The 21,612-nt window shown below is 42.5% G+C and overlaps 1 protein-coding gene across 3 annotated transcripts in view; it reads left to right on the plus strand.

Moving 5' to 3' along the window:
• LOC130172703 (intermembrane lipid transfer protein VPS13B-like) overlaps positions 1-21,612 on the plus strand; it is a 322,841-nt gene that overhangs the window by 261,696 nt on the left and 39,533 nt on the right. For all 3 annotated transcript variants that reach the window (XM_056381575.1, XM_056381576.1, XM_056381574.1), the window contains exons 42-46: positions 6,244-6,440; positions 8,144-8,325; positions 8,922-9,142; positions 9,262-9,393; positions 14,472-14,633. In XM_056381575.1, coding sequence (XP_056237550.1) covers positions 6,244-6,440; positions 8,144-8,325; positions 8,922-9,142; positions 9,262-9,393; positions 14,472-14,633 — 894 coding nt within the window. The remainder of the gene's footprint in view (positions 1-6,243; positions 6,441-8,143; positions 8,326-8,921; positions 9,143-9,261; positions 9,394-14,471; positions 14,634-21,612) is intronic.

The following is a 21,612-nucleotide window of genomic DNA, read 5'->3' on the forward strand; positions in this document are numbered from 1 at the left end:
CAGTGATAGACAGAGCTGAGATAAGGAGAGGATGGTTAATTGGAGTAGATTGACAGGAAGGAAGAGAGAGAATTGAACAGAGGTGGAGTTAGAGGATGGTCATTATATATATATATGTGTGTGTGTATATATATATCTATATACATATATGTGTGTGTGTGCACCTAAGTGGGTGCCTGCAACTACAGACATATGCTTATCTGCATGAGTCTGTATTACACAGCAGGAGATGTGGAACCAATGGTTGATGAACATGTGGTTTCCACATCTTTCACTCCACTCCTCCTGTCATCTGGCATGATCCTGTCTCTTCTGATAAGTCTGTTAAAAGGAATCGGGTGATGAGACTTCTATGGGGGAAGTGGTGAAAAGAGGACAGCTAAGAAAATTGTCAAAACAGTTGTGCAACACTAGTTAGCATCTATTTCAAAGGGAAATGCAACTCATAGAGACCACAGTACAGACCATATGTAGGTACATCAGGAGTGAGTGTCCTAATTCTGCTGCTTGTCTTTCTGTCCACATCCATGTAAACATTCAGGCCAGGCACTGCAGTAGACATGTCTGCATTGGGCATGTTTCACAAAGGTATTGTTGGTAACATTAATGGAAAACATCACTTGCAAAGTGTACATGTTAAACTGGCTTAAATCCATTGTTGAAAGCTACTCTGATGCATTTTTTCAACACAGCTGAAAACAGTATCATGTGTCATGGACCTCTTGAAAGAAGTGATTGTAAAGTAATTATAAGACATTGGATCCATTAACTGATATGTTACACTGTCCTACTTACCTCATATTTTTGTCCAAACACTCACATAGCATTAAGCCACTTATGTGTGAGGTTAGAGGTTGGATTTGTGGGGGTTATTTCAACTGGACCTCTTAGTCATCAGCCAAAGTCATTGTGATCCCAGATTTAATTTGATTTCCGCATCTGTGAGACAATGACAATGATTATGCTTTCCTTTCTACAAAACCTCAAATGTCTCAGTTATTTCATTTTTTATTTCTCCCAAGACCAGAAAGTCAGCCCAGCTACAGAGAACGGAAATGCAGCCATAAAAATCCAAAAACGACTAATGGTTCAGTTTCCATTCCAAAGGAATTTCATTTACTTTACATCAAGAGTGTGCAGAGAGAGAGAGAGCGGGAAACAGAAAGAAGGCAGTCATAATTTCTCAGGCCTCTAAAATTACCATGTGGCCACGCAGAGATGGAGGCTGATAGATTTTGAGAAATGGAAAGTGAGAGGCATAGGGAAAGAAAAAGAAATAAGGAGAAAAGAGAGAGCGATATTTAGTATTGAGCTGTCTTGTCATTTGTCACTATCATTTAGCTGGTAATGTTTTTCCAATTTGGGGCTGTTTACCAGCAGGTGGAGGGTGAAAAAAATTGCAGATGAACAAAGTAAAAGTGGCTCTACTCCACATTTTCTCCTCTCCCTCTCTCCGTTCCTCCTCCTTTCCTCTCTCTTCTCTCTCCTTTTCTCCTTTTGTTGCACTCCCCCCTCCTCCTTTCCTTTGCTCCCTCTCTTCAGCGGAGTGCGCTGACTAGATGAAGGGGGGTTTTGCTCGTCCCCAGAGCATATCATATTAACATTTTATAAAATCAAGATTTCCTGCATTTAAATAGTTGTGGTTTCCCAACTGGTTCCAGTATCTCACAGGGGGAATTCAAACTTCCTTCCATTACTCTAAGTCAAATTGCTGCCTGCACTGTTTTTACATACAGTAGAATGGGAGCGTCAGAGTGATGGGAGGGCAGCTGAAAAGTGACAGATTCCTGGTGAGGCATCCACAGGTTCCCACCTGTAGAGGGCTCAAGTGATGAAGGGGTAGAGGGAGAGAGGAAGGTGACTCATTCTCACCTTCTTACTGCCGTGAGGTCCAGTTCTCTGAATCATAAGCAGGTGTCCTTACTGCTCTTTTTCCATCCCTCTCGTTCGTCTTCCCCTCCTTCTGCCTCTCTGTGGGGTTCTCAAGTCTGAGAAACAGGGAGTAAACACAGGAGCTATGATTCAGCCTGACCCCCGCTCAGGGGGGAGCAGCAGCAGGAGGAGGAGATACAGTATGTTAAAGTAGAGAACAACAGCTTGAGTTCAGCCTCAGCATACAGTAAAGAAAGTCTAACACAGTCTGTTCTTACGCATATTCACATTTGCTTTTAACCCACGCTAGTTTTTTTCAATATACAAATGTTTAAATTTGATCATCCACTTGCTTTTTGAAGCAGTTGCCCAAATTGCACTGGCTTTTTCAGACAAACATCACACCATCTGTTCCCCTGCTGTTGCTTTCGTGCATGGCACTGTGGGATAGCCTTTCATGTCCCAGCAGGGCTCTGTACTGCCACCAGACTGACTGCTGCCCTGCTGGACTGCAACCGATATCATAAAAGCTCTGTGGCCTGAGATGAACCAGCAACCTTCAGCCATAACCACTGCTACAGCTGTCTCTGTCATTGTTATTATTATGAGAAACACAGGTCCGCCATCAGCTTCACATCCACAGCGTGCCACTTTTTATTGATGCACACTTTTTCTCCAATTAGAAGAAATGTGCAACCTTTTGTTGGGAGTTAGAATCAGTGGGGAGTCAGTGGGGTATTTCACTTCAGAGCGACACACTGAACCAGAAAGAGTGAGAGTCTATTTTAGCCAAGATAACTATTATTTTAGTGGGACTGCGCTCAAGCAGACCTGCATTAGTCACAGCTAATGCACTATAAAAATAAAAGACTGTCCATGTGGTTAATTTGATCTGGAGTTCTTACACCTCATCCACCAAAACTCCAGTCCCTCTTTAAAAGTTTGGCATTAGAGAGGAAACAAAAAAAAAAAGCTGAGCACAAAGACCTCAGCATGGGCTTATTCTTGATTTTCCACACTGATTAATGTTAACGTATATTAGCCCACCTGAGACAGCATAGCAGGAGTCATTTTCAGAACAATTTTCATTACATCTCCTGAGTAAACATTTGCTCAAGCTGATGTCAATTCAATTTGTCTGCTGGCTGATAAGAAGTAGCTAGCAGTGGAATTTTTAGACATATAGGCATCAGTGAAATAACAGAAAACCTAATGACAGTGTTGATATTGTTAATAAAAGTAATGGCAGACAAGGCTGTGGATGTCAACAGCCGCAGCCTCAGAAGGAGCTCAGGGAGTCTTCAGTTGCGGAGACATATTTGAACTTTAGCACCGATCACACCTGGGTTGATCATGGAAATTGAAATCCGTTCTGTATGTTGTGTATTTGCTTTAATTTTCCTGCCTTTACTTAAAGTTTTTTAGAGACTGTGCTTGTTTAATTAGTCCCAGAAAAGTAAATCCATGAAGTCGTAGCTCAGCAGAAAGAGGCGGGTGACAAGGACGGAAATCAGATCTGTATATACATGATGCTTTTAACACGCCTGAATGTAAATATATTTGTAAACAGTTCTGAATATTTAAACTACTTGAAAAGTCTTCAACTTAGTTTTCCAGCCAATTTGAACCCCCTCCAAAATGAAACCTTGACTCAAAAATTAAGATAACATCTAAGATAATCCTTCGTCTGATACTTTCGAGCTGCCAGGCCGACTTTGTGGAGTGCTTCAGGAAAACACAGATCGGGACCATCAAGCCAAGGGAATGTCAGCTATTTAGGGTTACATGTTGTTTATCAGATAAGGTACACACACACAATCAAGCAACGGAAACTGACACTGCCCAGACTGTATCATGCACTCACATACATACGCACACCTGTGTATACACATATGTATACACGAATATTGTCTTTCATACATGCAATTATACATAGTCGTCCTCCTGAACACATATATACAATTCATCTGACATATACACAGGTCCCTTCTCCTTCCAGAAGCCAGTGCCAGACGTCCAACTCAACATAGCTAAAACATTTATTTCATTCTTTTTTCTTTTTCCACCTTCCCTACAACATTCGTTGAATTGGTAATTGATTTCATCTCTACTCTCTTCCAAGGCCAGGACTGCAAGTCAAAGGGAACATGACGCAAATTCAACCGTGCAAATGTATTCCACTGTACCATATATGTACCTCACGTATTCATTTCTGTATGCTGTCATGTGTATAGAATATCACAGGTGAAAAAAAACATGGCTTGTGTTTTAGCAGCGCAGTTCTGGGAACTCTCTGTGGAGATTCAGTGAGTTTCCTCTTCGGTGGCTCAGTGTTGGGGTTGCGGGTGCACAACTCTGTCAGGTACAATTATGAGAACTTGATTCCAGGAAACCTGTGTGGCATTAAATACATGATGTAAGCTATGGTTACTTCATCCATCAGCCACACACATATGAATGAACAGACACATACTCACACTCTTTGTGCACAATCCTCCCCTCATGGATGCGTACACACCAACTTGTTGACAGTTGTGTGAGTTTGGTAATTGTACCATACCTCTGGTTAACTATTAGATGTTCACATACACATGTACACACACAAATGCACTCGCTCCTTACACACACACATACACACACATAAGTCTTACTGCCTGGCATCCTTCAGGTGTGCTCCTGAGAGCGCCCTGCCACTACTGATCCATCAGTAGCTGAGTTTTGCAGGTGGTCGAAGTAACCCGAGCACCTGGTTTAGTTCACACAGGAGCACCAGACACATTTATGCTAATTTTGGTTCAATCTGAGAGGAACGAATGGAGCCCTTACCGTCATCACATAATGTGAGAACACTCGCATAAGCTGATTATTATTCAGTGTGAGAAACAGCTCCAGGACTTCAATGTTAATGGCTGACTTGTAGCATACAGTTGCCGGGTGTTTAGTTATGCTGTGGTCATGCAGTGTTGTTATGGAGAGTTGTCGCCTTACTGCCTTGGTGGTCTGCGGTCAAAGTGTTGTCATTTTTTCCGACTAGACGAGAAAAAGTTTGGTTTGGTTTGGTCTGAAGTGTGTAAAATTCAAAATTGTAAAACAGACACCATGAAAAATCACTCACTCATTCTTTCTCCAAGGCAGGGATTCCCTGTGTCAGTAAAAGATCAATGCTTGATGATCAGCAGACCACTGCAGTTGCTTAATACTTTATGCGTAACTAGGGGATCCAGAGGACTCGAGTATACCTGTTGTGCAATAACAAAACTTTACAGGAATCCTACAGCAGATGAGTAATCAGGGTTACACTGGGGGGGTTACAATAGTTTGTTTGGACTGCAGCCTTAGGTTTAAGTAATGAAAAACCGAGGGAAACAAAATATCCACTAGTGTCCATCTGAAGAGGAGACTAAGTTGTGAATACAAAACAGTCAGTAAATACTGTCATCCGATAGAGCAAAGCCAACAGCTACAGAAAGTGATCCAGTGATAGAGACAGTATCATTTCTACAACAAAGCCATACATACAGGTCCTCTGGCATGTTACTGATGAGTATTCAGATATATTCAACAGCAACAGTAACGGTTTGAGAAAGTGTTTCAGTAGAAAATTTGTTTCAGTAGTTGCAGAGCTCGCTGTAACCGTATAAGGCAACACAGAGGGATGTAACCAGGCACATTCATTATGCTGTGACTTTGGGTCCTCCTGAAGTCATCATGAAAGACATTTCCTCACATTCCCTCCAAGCTCCCAACTATCTGTGATTATTAAAATCTGTGTTCAGGAGTTGTCAGCAGATATTAGCTGTACTTGTACGTAGCTGGATTTTAGTAATTATTGACCAGTGTGAAGAGCTGTGCACTTTATTCACTGCGACTCTAGATGAGAGAGGAGAGAGGTTGTGTTTCTGGGATTTTCTGTCTCTCCTAATGCCGCCTGTACAAGAATGAAGCTACCACAACTGTTTAACACTTGATTAATTTGTTTGTCTAGATGCTTTAGCTGCTATGTAGTTCTCAACATTTATTAAGGACTTGACATTTTAGTTTCAAGTATTTCTGAGAGCACAAGGAATCGTTTATCATTTTGTCTTTAGGGCATCATAAAGTATTTTTTTGCAATTTGTGATTCTGTTATTTTTATTTATGTTGAGCTCCAAGGAAGGCAGCCAGAGAGAATTTGTCTCTTTCTCAAGGACACTAGAACAGGGCAGTCGCTTGTCATTCAGGGAACATGAACTTGAGTTAAAGGACACTAATTACTAATTATGTGGTGCTGCTCGACTTAAGAGGAATCAAGAGCATGTATAAAAAGAAAAAAATAAAATACAGTATTTGGGGGTTGCATATTTAAGATTTTTACTGTGACTTTCCTTCCAGGTACCATGCAGCCTTGAATACTGGGATGAGCTCCAGCAGGCCTTTGTTCCATACCGGGAGTTCAGCCTGTCAGAGAGCAGCGCCTGCCAGCTGCAGCTTCCCAGCCTCAGCCTCACCGACCAGCAGAAGGAGCTGGTGGCTTCAGATCTGTGGAGGATTGTGCTCAACAACAACGGAGAGGGAGGAGACGAGCAGAGGTGACAGAAAATTCTACATTTTATTTTGTTCTCTTTCTTTGTGCTTGTAGGTATCTGTGCATGTTGTGTGCATGTCTGTACACCCAACTCGGGTATCAGAGAGTATGTATGCCTACACACAGATATGTGTTTGGATCTACAGTACATATGCCGTCCAGTGTGAGGGAAAACAGAGAGAGAGAGAGTGCACCCAGGCCGCTGAGCACAAAGAGCTAGTAATGTGTCCCTCGCCCCACATCTGGTGTGCAGGAGCAGGGAGCGGGCTTGGAAGGCGTTCAGATTGGCCTAATGAGATTTCCCAGCACACCAAGTGCCTGTCAGGGCCCATCCGGATTCCTTCCTGCTTACCTTGAGTGTATCTAATCGAGGGGAAGCTCACGGGAAGCAACAGGAGTAAAGCCCCCTTTGGGTTGGCCAGGCCAGGCCAGGCCTGGGTTGGGCTGGGTTGAATTGGGATGGGATGGGATGGGTTGGACTGGGCCAGCCAAGCAGTGTAATAGCTCAGAGAGCATGCCTTTACTCCCTTTTTCTCGCTACCACCGCTTTCTCTCTTCATGTCTCTCATGTCTCACCCGGCATTCTGTTACATCTTCTGTGCTTCACCCATTTTTCTTTTCTCTCTGTCTTTTTCTCATTCTTTCCTCATCTTAATCTACTCCCCTCCTTTTTTACTTCCTCTTGGGATTTAGGAAACTTTTAGTGGAAGAGAATTGCCAAGCCCACATTCTGTGCTGCTTAGACAGCTCCAGAGGAGCAGAAAGGGAAGAATAAGAAAACATGTAAGAGAAGAAACAGAGAAAAAACTCTGCAGAACCAGATACAGTGTAAAGCAAAATATACATCTGTGCTTCATTACAATCATACTCCAAACACTACATTTCCTTTATGTTTAAATTATTTGTCTTTTTTGATCAAAATTGATTCCCCTTTCCTTAGTCACTCGTTTCATCTGCCTTACTTTAGTTTCCACCAGAAAAATAACTTGGCTGCCCTGCCAACTGGAAGTAATGAAAATTGTCAACATATGATGCTTATCTTTTTAAGGAGCACTCTGCTGCACCAGCATTTTTCAGGTCTTGAGCGTTTCCTGCTGGAGTTTTTATAGTGGATCATGGTAGCAGCAAATTACAGAGCAAATGGTCATTCACTTCAATTACCTTCCATTCAACATCATCAACCATGACATGCAATTAATGGCTATGGAGAGATTCTCCTGGAAACTGTGACAGTAATAATGCACCTAAACTCACAGGCTCGGACAGCGAAGAGGCCCCCTCCACATCGTTGTCTCTTTTCATTTCTTTTTTTCTGAATAATTGTAGCGTTTGTCTAACTGCAGATTTTTGACAAGAATGTCACAGAGTTTGTAACTCGCTGGGCAAGAGACAAAAGCATTCAGCTACTAATAAGAATCAGACTATTCTAATTAGTCAGTAGAATTTTTGTGGCCATTATTCCACAGCTGTGCTATGGTTTTGATGTTACAAAACAACGTTTGATAAAATCAATAACCAAAAACTGTCAAATGGTGAATCACAGTCCTATATTACTAATTTTTCTGCATTATTATTTCCATATGAAATAATATTGTGCCTTCCGATTATGAAATAATAAATTTGCACTTTTCGTGTTATTTCACTTTCAGAAATATCTCTTCTGTAAATATTATCAGCTGTCTTGTTGTATGTGCTCTTCCCCTTCAGTTTGGATAGTGAGTGTGGGTCCCAGGTACCCTGCGATCAGCTGGTATCTCCAATGGCATTGGCAGCCTGCACCCGTGTGGACTCGTGCTTTGCACCCTGGTTTGTCTCTTCCTTGGGCATGTCCCTACAACTGGCACAGCTGGAAGTTCACCTCTGCCACCACCTAGAACAGCTGGGTACAGGTAGGATATGGAATACACAGTCACAAAGGTCCTCTCTGAGTTTGAATAGTATTAGGTTTATTAAGAAGAACTGTAACAGAGCTGTTAGAGAAAGTCACTTCAACTCTTAAATTTCAGAGCAAATGCTCATTCCCATCAATTGCCTTATATTCAACAACATAATAGCAATTAATTGTGGTTCACCTGGAAACTGTGACGATAATCGTCTACCTTCTAAAGGTCATTGATAATAATCTATAATAGCTTGTAATAGTCTTCTATTTGATGATTGTGTAACTTCTCAAAACGCACTTTATCTCACTGGCATTTATTTGTCTGATCTCTTCTGTAAAACCCACGGCTGTGCTCATATGCCTGAGATTTTTCTAATTCATGTATTTTATATTTGTTCTTTCTCCTGTAAAGCTGTTTGGATCCACTGTGTTGTGTTTAGAGTATTATGTTAATGAAGTTGGCTTGAGCTGACTTACACTCACTGCCCCAGATATCAATTATTCATTTTTATTTAACAATAATTAAGAGTCTGTTATCAGTCATGTTATGTTTATATGTAACATCCTGTCTTTAAGTAAAAATAATACATGTCATTCTTCTAGTTCCATCGCGACAACTTCGTCCCTTCCTGCCAGACAGGAAGTTACCTCAGGAACAGGAGTTCATGGTGATTGGTGCTCGGGAGCCAAGGGCATTCTTGCGCCAGTGGAGTAATGGACCACGTCACTGTCAGGAGTTCAGCTTTTCCACCCAGCTGGACTGCAAGCTGCTGGAATACCGAAACGTAACACACCTCCAGCTTCTCCAGCCTTGTACACTACAGGTAGAGCTCAGCTGTTTATTTTGGTTTTATGTCTGTCCAGATATTTTGATGTATAAAGCACTGATCAGGGAATGTGGGTAAAAATGTTAATTTAGACTGTGATTTCCTGTGTGTTTCAGGGCCAGGCTGCAGCCACTTGCTGCCCCCAGAACACCACATTGGATGTGAATGTGTTTGTGGACCCGGTCTTCCTCAACATCAGCCAGTATGCCATCCACACTGTGGACACTGCCGTGCACAGCTGGCAACAGGTGACAGAAAGTTCAATCTATTGAGACTGCCACACACTTTCTATTGAACCACACTTCAAAGAATACAGTAAAATATAAGGTCCATGAACTGATGTGCAAAAACAAGGTAATGATCAAATATTCATGTTGCTTTCAGAGCTTGGGAATAATGTAGCATGCTAGAGGTCCTGTAGGCTGAATATGTCCTTAAATTAATTTAACTTAAGCCAAATAGTGGATTTCCTACATGAAATGTACAGAGGCAACATCCAGGCAACTTTTCACTGCTACGAAAGGAAACACATTTCAAGTAATCAGTGATATGGTCACTTAAGTTGCAAAATATTGGAGGATGACTTGTTCACTTGTACGTTTAAGCAGTGGGATGCGATCAGACACGTAAGGGAACATGGGGTTTGCGCTGTTGTTTGAACGATGTTTGATATTTGAAGGCAGGGGCTAGTAAAACTGTAGAGGAAATCCTTTGAAATGTATGTACATTTAGAGAATATGCTGAAAGACGGCCCTCTGTCCCAGATGGAGTATCAGCTAAACAAACTCACAACAAAGTGGATTTTATGAGAACAGTTTTGGTTGTATGCCAGTGGTAATGCAGGATGGAACTGCCTCTCAGTTAGCTGTAAACTCTGACTAAGAGGATACAGTGTATCTGTTCTTGGGCGTCTATGGTCCTCGTCATCTCTCAGTTCTCAGCTCTCAGCACAGCCTCTGGTAGCCAGGATATTTGTGTGTGAAGTGATGCCCATAAAAACACGGTAAAACTTGAGTGGTTACACCTGCCAAGATTTCATCTGGCCCCTGTCCTCCACCCACTTGTCTACTGCACATGCACACAAATTCATTCACATACACACACACACACACACACACACACACACACACAAACACTGGCCTCTCTGGCTTTGCATGCCCTATCATGGCTCTGCTCAGCTGTGGCTGTGCTGACTCATATATTGGCCTCTTGAGACGTGAGGTACTCTCATGGTTTTACATGCATGCAGAGTCTCACTGCCAGGTGAGAGAAAAATAATAGCTTATGATTTTGTAAAAACAGCTGTGGTCTTTTACCTGTGAAAAATAAAGCTGTATAGAAAATCTACTATAAAATAATAGCTCTGGCTCACAGATTAATACCTTTGTTTTCACTCAATGGCATCACTGACTCATCAAAAGCTCTAAACCAACCGTGTTGGTTGATGGGTCATATTTGACCCTTAGCTTCATCATTGCATCATTTAACACAAGCTAGTGAATGTTCCCTATTTCTACTGGTTAATTTAGCCATAAATAAGATTTTAGTGCGTCTGTGGTGTTGTAATGAAAGGTCATATTGCAGCTTTACTCAAGTGTTTTGGATATGTTATGCACACCAGGTATGCCTGGTGGGTTTTACCCAACATGCCAAGTGTGATTAGTGAGGTTATTCATTGCTTGTATGCTCTTAGCCAAGGCTTTCCTGATACTGATTGGATTCTATGTTTGGCTTTTTCAATGCCATCTTTGCCCAGTGTCTTGAGACCCAAAATAGAGGCATACGATGCACACACAGAATACCATTCTTCACTCATACACTACACAGTCACCTCTAAAACAGGCATGCTCACACTCGAACACAAACCCAGATTGGTGGATTTACATGCTCACTGGTATGGGATTGATTCATGGAATGATTAAGCCTGCTGTATTTTCTTGATTGGTCTAAACAGCAGCAGCCTTGTAACTTGTTCAGAACCTTTTATCTACCTCCAGCCTTCACCACTGTGCTGAACACAAGGGAAAAACACACCATAATTATAAGGCAAATGTGCTGCATGTGGATATGGTAGTTCTGGAAGAAGGGGTAGAGAGAGGTCAAGTACAAAAGGCTGATTCTTTAGGAAATGCTCTGCTTAAATATTTGGTCCATTTCACAGGAAGTTGTGAACATTTCAATCATGGAATATTGTTTCCCTTTTTGGTGTTTCACTGAAACACAATCTTGTATGTGGTGAACCTTGTATGGGTTCGATTAAGAACAAGCTGTCTGGTGGTGTAGTGCACTACAGGGATGGTTGTGAAGGCCGGCACCATTAGGCTGAAATATATCTTTGATCTGATGGAAGCTTACATTCCAGACACACACATCGTCCACACAGAGAAAAACTTGATCCTAATTGAAAATGTAATCAGAAATGTTAACAGGCTCTATCCTTCTGCAACAGAAGGATGTATCCTAACATGTGTAATTGTTCCAGTGATTTTCATGTTTCCTGGTGTCATGGCTGGCAGGCAGGCCTGTTATGATGTGGCCTGCAGGGTGAGCATTGAACTGTAGAGAAGAATCCTCAACTACCACACAATTGAAACCTCACAACCCAGGCATGGTCACACTAAACCACCACAACCAGAGCAGTTGGACCACTTTCAGATGAAAAAGCAATAAATAGAAATTAAAGACACTTCTTGGTGTATGGTTGTAATTTACACTTATATAGCCATAATCTGTTATAAAACACAGTTGCGGTCATGGTAACACGGACTGGTCTTGTGTCCATGATAACTTCACCATGACCTTTCTGGCAGCCTAATGGATTCTTATTAATAATTATTAGTTAATTAATGTGTATTCCATCTATTACAATACTCAGCATGCCACCAGTCCAGTAGTGTAAGACTAGGGTCAAATAAAACTTTAGTTATGCCCAAGAAGACTAAGCTAAAACTATTATATTGCACATTTTATAGATGGTTTCTTGGTTTTGAAGATGGAGGGAAAATGAATATAGAACAGCATTTTTATTTTATTTTTTGTCTCTTGCCTCCTCCTCTTCTTCTTGCACTCGATAGCCCCATATGGCCCCAACCTCAGCCCCCCACCACTTTAACCTCAGGCCCCATGCCTCCATTTTCATACACAGTCCCCAGCCCCACTTTCGATCTTTGCCCCCCCACTCCCCCACCAAGCTCCTAACCCCAGGGAAGTGGCTTTGGTGGAAAGCCACACAAAAGCCCAGTAGTATTTACACATTCTGCTTTCTCACAGAGCGTTCACAGGCTGTTACATGTGCAGTTGAGACAACAGAAATTTTCCTCATGTTATTTTTTTTCCCTTTTCTTCCCATGTTTAAATGATTCTCTGCTTCCCTTTGTAACTGGAAATAAAGTGACAGAGCGATCATGTTCCTGGTTGTAACAGATGTGTTAGCAGGGGTGATCTGTGGAGGAATATATAGCTGATTTTAGATCTGATTAGTATTTCATTGTGTCCCTTTTACAGGTTTCGCTATCGCCTCCATGGTGTTTTGTTTCATGTGTATTTCTCTTGCGTGGGTGTCGTTATTTACAATCTGTTTTCCAGACATTTTACTATACCTTGTCATGTATATGTGCGCCACTCTGCCATGCAGATCTGGGCAAGACTCCTGTGAAAACTAAAGCAAAAGTATCTGGATGGTTTAGGGAAATGGACGCTTTGATTCCTAGTAGGACTGCGTCTAACGATGAAGCTGTCATCTTCTGCTCTTTAACAAGGAAGACATGTTGACTTTTAAATATCTTTGTCTTAATATTTGTCCATTTAAAGTCCCAGTATAGACAGGGAGTGATCATGATTACTGCACGAAGCTTTTCTGATGTGTGTATCATGTTGCCTCATGAATCAGAGCAGAAAGACGATACCATCAAAGAGAGGGCTTAGCAATGGCATCTTAAGATGGCAGCAGGAAGTTTGTAAATCGCAGTGTTGGATTCAGAAGGGAGCAAAGATAGTGTTCCACTATAAAACTGGAAATGGATTTCAACCCACTGTCGCAGCTGTCCCATCTATATTTTGCTCTCTACCTCTCTCTCTCACACACATCTATCATCAAGTGTTCTTTTAATGGTGTAAACTATCCCATCCGTTTTCAATAGCATCAACAACCCCAGGACCCTGAACGTGCTTGGCAGTCAAACACTGAGCTTTTACTGCCAGCCTCTTTTAACCATCAACCATCAACCGCCCTGCCATTTAAAAGTATACAGCAAGCCGGGGTCCCTTTTTGTTGGGATAGTTGAGTAGTTATTGAGAAGCTGTCTGAACCTCAGTCATGTGTGTCAAGAGTCAGGGAGGGGTGTGCAGGAGAGATCCCATCAGGACCCGAGAGCCTTTGGAAAGAGCTCAAGTAAAACTTAAACATACACTTGCACCCACACACTCTCTGTCCAACTCACATAAAAACTCACACAAAATGTTCTGTTTTGAAATTATGTATTTGAATTCTTTCATGCAGGAGACTTGACACACACCCTCTCCCTGTTAAACCAGTGTTTTCAATAGTAGGCCAGTGAGCTCTTCTCTCTTGCATGCAAGGTGACGTGTGAGTGGACAGCATCCGTGTACAGCTCGCATGACTTGAGTTTCTGTGAGGCTGTCTCACTGACCTATTGCTGTAGGCGGGCCAGACTCAACCATATTGTTTTCTCCTAACAAGCCACAATATATTGATGACTCTTACTAACAGCAATGCACTCTTAGTGTTTCAAGCATTGAGAAAATTATGGGAAAAAATATGCACACACAGAGCCTCCATTTGAAATAGGCTGAAATCTGTGAGCCTGTTTATCTCTCTCAGCAACCAATTTATAGCTGCTCCAAGAAGGACATGAAAAAGTTGAGAGTTTGCTAAAGAGAGATGCCTCCTGGAGGTTTTATGTGGGACCAGGCAGCAGATTTGGCCCCCAAAGCCCAGTCTAAGCTGCTCCAGCCTGAATAACTGTCAGACTGTGATATGATTCACTCCCCTGTTGAGGTTGTGTTACTCCCACAGATGATATCACTCATCTCATTCTTCTACTGGCTGACAGCTGCACTACCAAGATATGCATTTTTAAGATTGAGAATACATAAATTGTTGACACCTGTATATGTGCTTAAACACACACTATATATATATATATATATACTATACATTATACACCCACCATAAACACACACCTGGAAGTATTTGCTTATTCTTTTATTCACAAGCTGTCTTTCTCATGTCACCCTTCTTCTTTGTCCTTCTCCTCATCCACCCATACCTTCTACCTCAACCCCTCACCCGCATCTTTACTCTCAGAATGGGAACCCGGACGCTGAGGAGCTGGTCTACAGCCACTATGTGATCTGTAACGACACCCACGAAACGCTGCGTTTTGGCCAGGTGGACACAGATGAGAATGTGCTGCTGGCCAGCCTCCACAGCCACCAGTACAGCTGGAGATCCCACAAGTCCCCTCAGGTAGTGCACTCGCGCACACAGTACGTAGACCAGGGCCTGGGAAATATCTGATGGTTCTCATCCTGTAGTGTAGGAGTTTTGAGTAGATACACACACAACTTAGCACTCATGTATAGTATGCACACAAAGGCATGAATGCACTCTCTCTACTGCACTCCCATCTCCACTACATCTACAGAATAGTGTGTTAACATGGTATTAACACACACAGAAACATATGGTACGTACATAAACTTTCACACACACCAGACCATGCAAGTGTTTACCCACATACACATGCACTGCATCTGAGCACACACCAATGTATAAAGAATGGCTTACACATACAAATCCATACTCACTGACTTTAGCAAATTCTGTCTACAGGCTCACAAATGTATATACACACACCAGACACGCCGTGTGCAGCCGCCATCTTTGTGTTTCTGTAGCGCTCTCCGACAGTGCCCTGACAGCATTGTTAAAGAAGATTGATTATATTTAACCCTTTGTGGTTTTGAGGTTGAGTGGAGGGTGGGCTGGCGATCTGTGGCATATGTGTGTGTGTTTGGTGCGCACATGTTTCAAGACCCCCATGTGTTCCACGGAAAGTGAGACAGTCAAGCTTGAGAAAAGACATGGCCATAATTGCTCACAGTAAGTCAGTAAGTCAAGTTGTATTAATCACCGACCATGGTTAATCTTTGCTCTTACCTCACTCTCGCTTACACACACTCTCGCTTACACACACACACACACACACACACACACACACACACTTGAATAGTGGCAATCTGGCATATTGGCACAGTGGATACCACATCTCATTTTAGCACTGACTCAAAATGACCTCTGTATTCTTTGGATGTTTTGGAAGAAAGATGGTCTGAATGAGCCAAATATCATCATAGATGAAGAATGCGATTCCAAGATGGTTCTGTCATATGTTATTCCATTATGTGTTTGTGGTATATGAAATATGTGCTCTCAAGATGACCATGATTTGTGAAACTAGATAAATAAGAAATAGTGCAACTTTGCCAAAAACACTCAGCTAACTTACTGAGCTTGATGATAAAATGCCTGCCAATGTGTCCGCCTCAGCAAATTGTAGCACACACTCCTAATTACTTTTCAGGGTTATAAAAATAGTGACACTGATAAGAGAAAGGGTTGTATTTCTTTAATAGTTACTTGGTCCTGCAAGTGTGTTTTTGTAGCTCTTACAAATCAGTTTCCAGGCGGAGCCATAAGTGGTTGTGCTGTTTTGCTTAAGTCCCATGATGGCTTGGAGTGTCTAAAACAACTCTGATCATCACCAGCCATTGTTTCCCAGACCTCCTCACTCTCCTTAGCAACTTTTCCTCTTTCTGTTTGTGAGCATGTCCACTTCAACTGCAAGACCCTCCTCTTAACCTCTGACCCGTTGCCTATTTTTCAGTTACATTGCCAAACTCACCTGCACTCAACACTTGATTCTTTAAGGCTGTCCATAAATTCTTTTTATACCAAAGATGTGAACTTAAAAGCTGAAATCTCGTACCACCCAGTCCTGTCCTCACCTCCCCTCATCTCCAAACCCTCTCCTATTATCTCCCTCTTTTTCCTCCACCAATGAGATACAATCTCAATTTACATAATTTCAATTTTCTCTTCAGTTGAATTTTGAAAAGCTATGGTAAACAACAGCTCACAGTCTCTCCAGACAGTGCCAGCGGGTTGATATGACATTTGTGTCCAGTCAACTCTGTCCTCACGCTGGTGAGTTGTCTGAGCTCCATTCATAATAATTACCAATTTATGTTCCCGCCCCCTTTTTTACATCCTCTCACCCCCTCCCTGCTCACCTATACTGTAACACTTTTCAAGAATATCAGTAAACACCTTACAGTTTAGGATCCACGCTGCAATTAGCTCAGTTATACTGGGGATATGCTAATGCTATGAATAGTATTCTTTGTCTTTTCTTGCCATGCACTGTGGGGATCCACAAGACACAGGCCAAAACATTTCAGGCCACACACCCATAAGCCATAGTTTAGAAAACAGAGCTGTACAACATTTCCTTGTCCTTGGTTTAATCCAGGTCCCTCTTTATTCCTGATACCTCACCTCCATCAGGGGTGAGATCAGTCAGTCTCTGGCCTCCACACTGTTTTGGGGTCTCACTTGGACATTTATGCCTTTCTCTTAAGACTCTCCAACAACAGCACACAACCTCCCAGTGCTGTCCTTGTCTCTTTCTCAATCCCCCATAACATAGTCCTGAGCTCTGGTGTTCAAGACCATGTTGGCTGAGCTCATTATCCCTTCTCTGGCTTGTCCTAGTGCTGGCCTCCGCCAGCCTGTCCTGTTCTGTCTTGGACTCTGGCTAGATGGAGTTCTTCTTTTTAATCTCCGTTACACTCCAGTAAGTGCTGTCCTCACATTTGGGATCATGGCCTTCAATTACCCCTGAAGCCTTGCTCCACATCTGGCCTAGTCTGTTCTTTGGCCACCCCAGTCACTTCTCTTTTGAATTAATACAGTTCAGTTGAACCTTTTACCTTCTTTACATCATCCATAGTGCCTTTGCAAATGACTCTGTCCACTACTTTACTGTAGCAGAATTCCCTCCCTTAATTTTACCCTTCTAGCCTTTTGAAACACCAAACTACCATTAGTACCATCACTCTGTCCGGGGTTCATCTATCTCTACCATAAAACCTTACCCATATTACCCACTTTATCAGTATCTGTCTTATACAACCACACACACACACACACACACACACACACACACACACACACACACAGTGAAGTAAATAGTCCCCGCCCATGCTTTTCATGGCCAGTCTCCTCTTGTCTGGGAGGCCTGGGGTCTGTCGAGAAGGCAGGCCATCAGCCTGTCCTCATGGCTCTGGTATGATGTGTGTGTCCCAGCTGGCCTGTCCCCCAGGCACACACACACACAGAGCTACTAATTTGCTGTTGTAAAGTAATATGTCCCCTTACTCTCTCTAGCAGTGAGAACTCACTGGACTTCAGATCATCTGGTGGAAAATGGAAAGGAGAGAAAGAGATGGTGTGAGTGAAAAAGGTGGGGGTAGAATGCACAGGGAGATTGAAAATGAGGGTCGCTCAGAGTTGTCAAGGGGGATACTATAGATGTACTGCCATGCTCATAAAGGTCCCAAATTGTATAAAGTGAGATTTCCATGTGTTGTTTGATTATAAAGCAGGTGTTTGTTCTATATTAACACTGTGAAAGTATCAAAGCCCTCAGTCCACAGAGAAATGCACACAGCCTGTATTTGAAAAACTCAGCCTTAAAATGAGCCATCAGGACTTCTGTAACTTTGTGATGTCACAACTGTACAGTCACTGCCCTCAGCCATGGCCCCAGCACAGCCCAACCGGACCCCCCATCCAATCTTGGAGGATTTGGTTGCTCCAAGTATTTACCTGAAAATCTACTATATTTTTATTTGATCTGTACGACTCCTATTTGTGTTTTGTTTGGCCTCTCTTTTCAGCATTTAATCTTTTTAACATTATTCTTCCACCAATTGTTGGATTACTTTTTCCTGAAATAAGGATAAGCTGCGTGATGGCTTTGTCTCCATGGATACTGCCAAGAAAAAATATATTTTGTACATGCAGACTTCCACTCTTGCTGTCCCAGCTGCTGTATCACCCACCTCCCTGATGTCCCCAATGTCTCGGATTCTGCCACACTTGCTCCCCTGACTGGACTAAATGCACACACCAGTCGGGTCTAGCAGCCGAAGAGAGTGAGCTGGAGGCAGCGGGCTCCACCACTCCTGCATTGGACCTGGACTCTGCAAGACTGTGGAAGACATCCCAATGCCACCAGATGATTAAGGGTTCGGGTGTATAGCTCCACACTATTTTAGCATTTTAGTCCGAACCGTCTGTTTGGCTCATTTCAGCACGGCTACAATCCATTTCCAATGGTTGGCCCCGGCTATGCATCACTCAGAAAACACTCAGTCAATTGTGATTGGCTGATCAACACAATATGTCCGATTCTTGCTAGAGCTCTCGAGAGAAGCGTGTGAGAGGAGATGTAAAACTCTCTAGATGTTTTTGGTACCACAATATATATCTTCTTATGGATATCAAAACTTCAGATAAAACACTGAAAAAGTGTAAAGTATGGGACCTTTAACACTTAAAGATTGGCTTAGAGGGCTCTAAAGCCAAAAATCTGTCTGCTGCTATCTTTCCCTCCCACCTTCCCCCTTTCTCCCTGCTCATGCACAAGCAACCCATTAAGGAAGTATAGATGAGGAGCTTTGCCAATTGTGCTTTATTGCCGTACATTAAATCCTTTAATCCTGTGTTAATCTCCTATTGCCCATACACACAGGCAGAAAGTGTCAGCAGTGATAGAGAGAAAGACCTTCCTACATGAACAGGCCTGCTGTTGTTTCAGCTTGAACTAAAACAGGGAGGCATATTTAAAATCCTGCAATCTCCTGTGTGTACTTTTGTGTGTCTGTGTGTGAAAGAGGAGTGCTTAATGTGTGTGATCCTGAGCAATCTAACTAGTGTACACTTCTCACAGTGTTGACTTACCTCAGAATATCTGTCACTTCTCTCAGAAGAACACTCAAGCAGAGTGTTTTTGCAGTGAAACGTGAACCTCAACTCAGGTCACACTCCCTCTCACTGCTCCTCTGTTTCTGCCCGTCTCCTCTCCACTCTCTCTACCCTCCTGTTTCTGCTGTCAATTATAACCATAAGACGCATTAAAAGGGTTGATTGAGGCAGTCACGTTCTTAGAGCCCGCTGTCATCTTACCCTTGATCAAATTCATGCCCATAAGTGCACACTCAGACCCACATATACACACTGTGATAAAATGTTTCCTAAGGCCTGGAGTCTATCAGGCCTCTCAGTCTAGTTTCTCTCTTTCGAGTGCAGCATGCCTTCACACCCCAGCGTTTACTAGCCAAGGTGAAGAAGTTTATAAACACACATAATCTATTATAGAGAAAGCAATAGAAAGAGCGATGGATAAAGATAAATAGATTTTCATAAATAGAAAATGCCAGGATGATCGCACCTATAACTACACCCTCTGTAAATAAATACAATTTATATCTATCTCACACACAAACACACTCACTGTCCTCGCCCTGCTCTTTTTCAGGGCTCTGGTGTGTGGTGTGATGTGGATGGTTGAAATATCTGGCTGCTCTGTACAGGATGCAGCCTGGCTGATGGAAATCCCTGTGGTTAGTGTGGTTAGCAGGGAGAGGGGTGTAAAAAGCCCCCTGGATTTGGGAAGGACTTTTTAAGTGCCTACAAGGAATATTCACAAGTTGAATAAATTGTAATTTACTCAAGCAGCAGGCTTCTACGGTGGAGCTCTCTCTTCCTCTGCGTGTTGGTATGGGTGTGTGTATGTGTGTGTGTGTGTGTGTGTGTGTGTGTGTGTGTGGGGGGGGGGGTGGGGGTGGGGGTGTGTGTGTGTGGGGTATTGGTCCGTGTGTATCTGTGTGTCAGTGTTGTGATGGTGTTCGTGTGTGGAGTTCCCAGGGGTAATGTGCTGGAGATAGCAGCCCGGGACTATTAGTTTGCGGTTAGATTGGGCGAGTTGTTGGAAGCATGCATGACAGGGAGGTATTTGGTATGAGTTTGTGTGTGTGAGGGGAGAGTTAGAACAGTTATACATCAGTGTACTCTATGTGCGTATTTGTATGTGTCTTTTTGTGTCCGTGTGTGCACGTTTATGAGTGACGAGCTTTGCATTTTGTTTTTCCGTATTGTTGCTTACTTGCCATAGGTGCTTTGCTGTGTCAATCAAATATGGGAACTTTTCAACCTAAAGCAGGGTTCAGCATTTATAGCTTGTTATTCAAAATAAAGTAAAACAAGTATTTATTCCTTAAAATGTGTTAGTTTTTTTTTCAAGTATGAGGTCATATTTCTTCATCCTGACCCATTGTTTAAGAAACACTGCCCTCAAGTGAAGTGGTTTAGTTGTGCTCTTCATCCAAGATTGTGGCTTTAACTGCAGTAGATTAGGCCGACCTTTTGGGCGATATTACTTCCAGTCAGGTTAACCCACGCATTGAGTGATCAGAGGGAGAATGAGAAGACAATGAAAGGGACTGCTGTCCAGTTTGACCTCTGGAGAAAACCTACACTTTCCTGTTGTTTATCCTCCAAGCTGGATCAGGTCCAGAAGGAAGACATGTGCTTATAGGAATTATCTTCAGGCAAAGCTTAAACATTGGCTTTAACCTTTACATTTTGATGATGGTTTGTGTCTAAGCTCACTTTCATTTGAAGTTACATGAACGACTGAAGCATGAAAAATTCAACCCCACTGAGTGATTAGTAATAGCTCATCAACAGTACAGTCATTTATCCTGTAATGTCGCACTCTTTATCTTGTCCAGGCGTGCGTTCTGAAACAACCCCCTAGTGAAATAATCTAATAACCAAAATATCACCATTGTGATTAGGCAATGCCTTTGTCCAAAAATGTTGAATATGTTGGCTGAATGATTAAATTTGACGATGCATCATGTTCTGGTTATTTTAACATTTTGTAACTATGGCAACAAGATACAAATTGTGCGTGAGTCAATGTGTCAGAAGCTAAGTCATTCCTTAGAGAGACAGGGTCATAATCATCATGGCTTCCTGGCAAGGATAACCTCAGACAAACAACATCATCGTTAGGCGAGGTTACAGCTTTATTCAGCTATGCACAATTCACATTCCTGGTCCAGGTTACATGGTAAATGTCCATGGTGAGGGAGGAGGCCTTCTTAGTCAGCACAGCTCAACTAACAAAACAATAAGAAAGACGTCAAAGGATCCCTGTATTAAACCAAATGTTTGACTGCAGCTCTGGCTGATGGATTAGTAAGACCATCATTCAGGAAACACCCTCTTTGTCTCTTCATCTTACTCACCGATATAAATGAATGTGGTTTTTTTTGTGGTATGCATGCAGCCATGTCCCACCTGCCTGGGCATA

Source organism: Seriola aureovittata, chromosome 7 (genome assembly GCF_021018895.1).
Source record: "Seriola aureovittata isolate HTS-2021-v1 ecotype China chromosome 7, ASM2101889v1, whole genome shotgun sequence".
NCBI lineage: Eukaryota > Metazoa > Chordata > Actinopteri > Carangiformes > Carangidae > Seriola > Seriola aureovittata.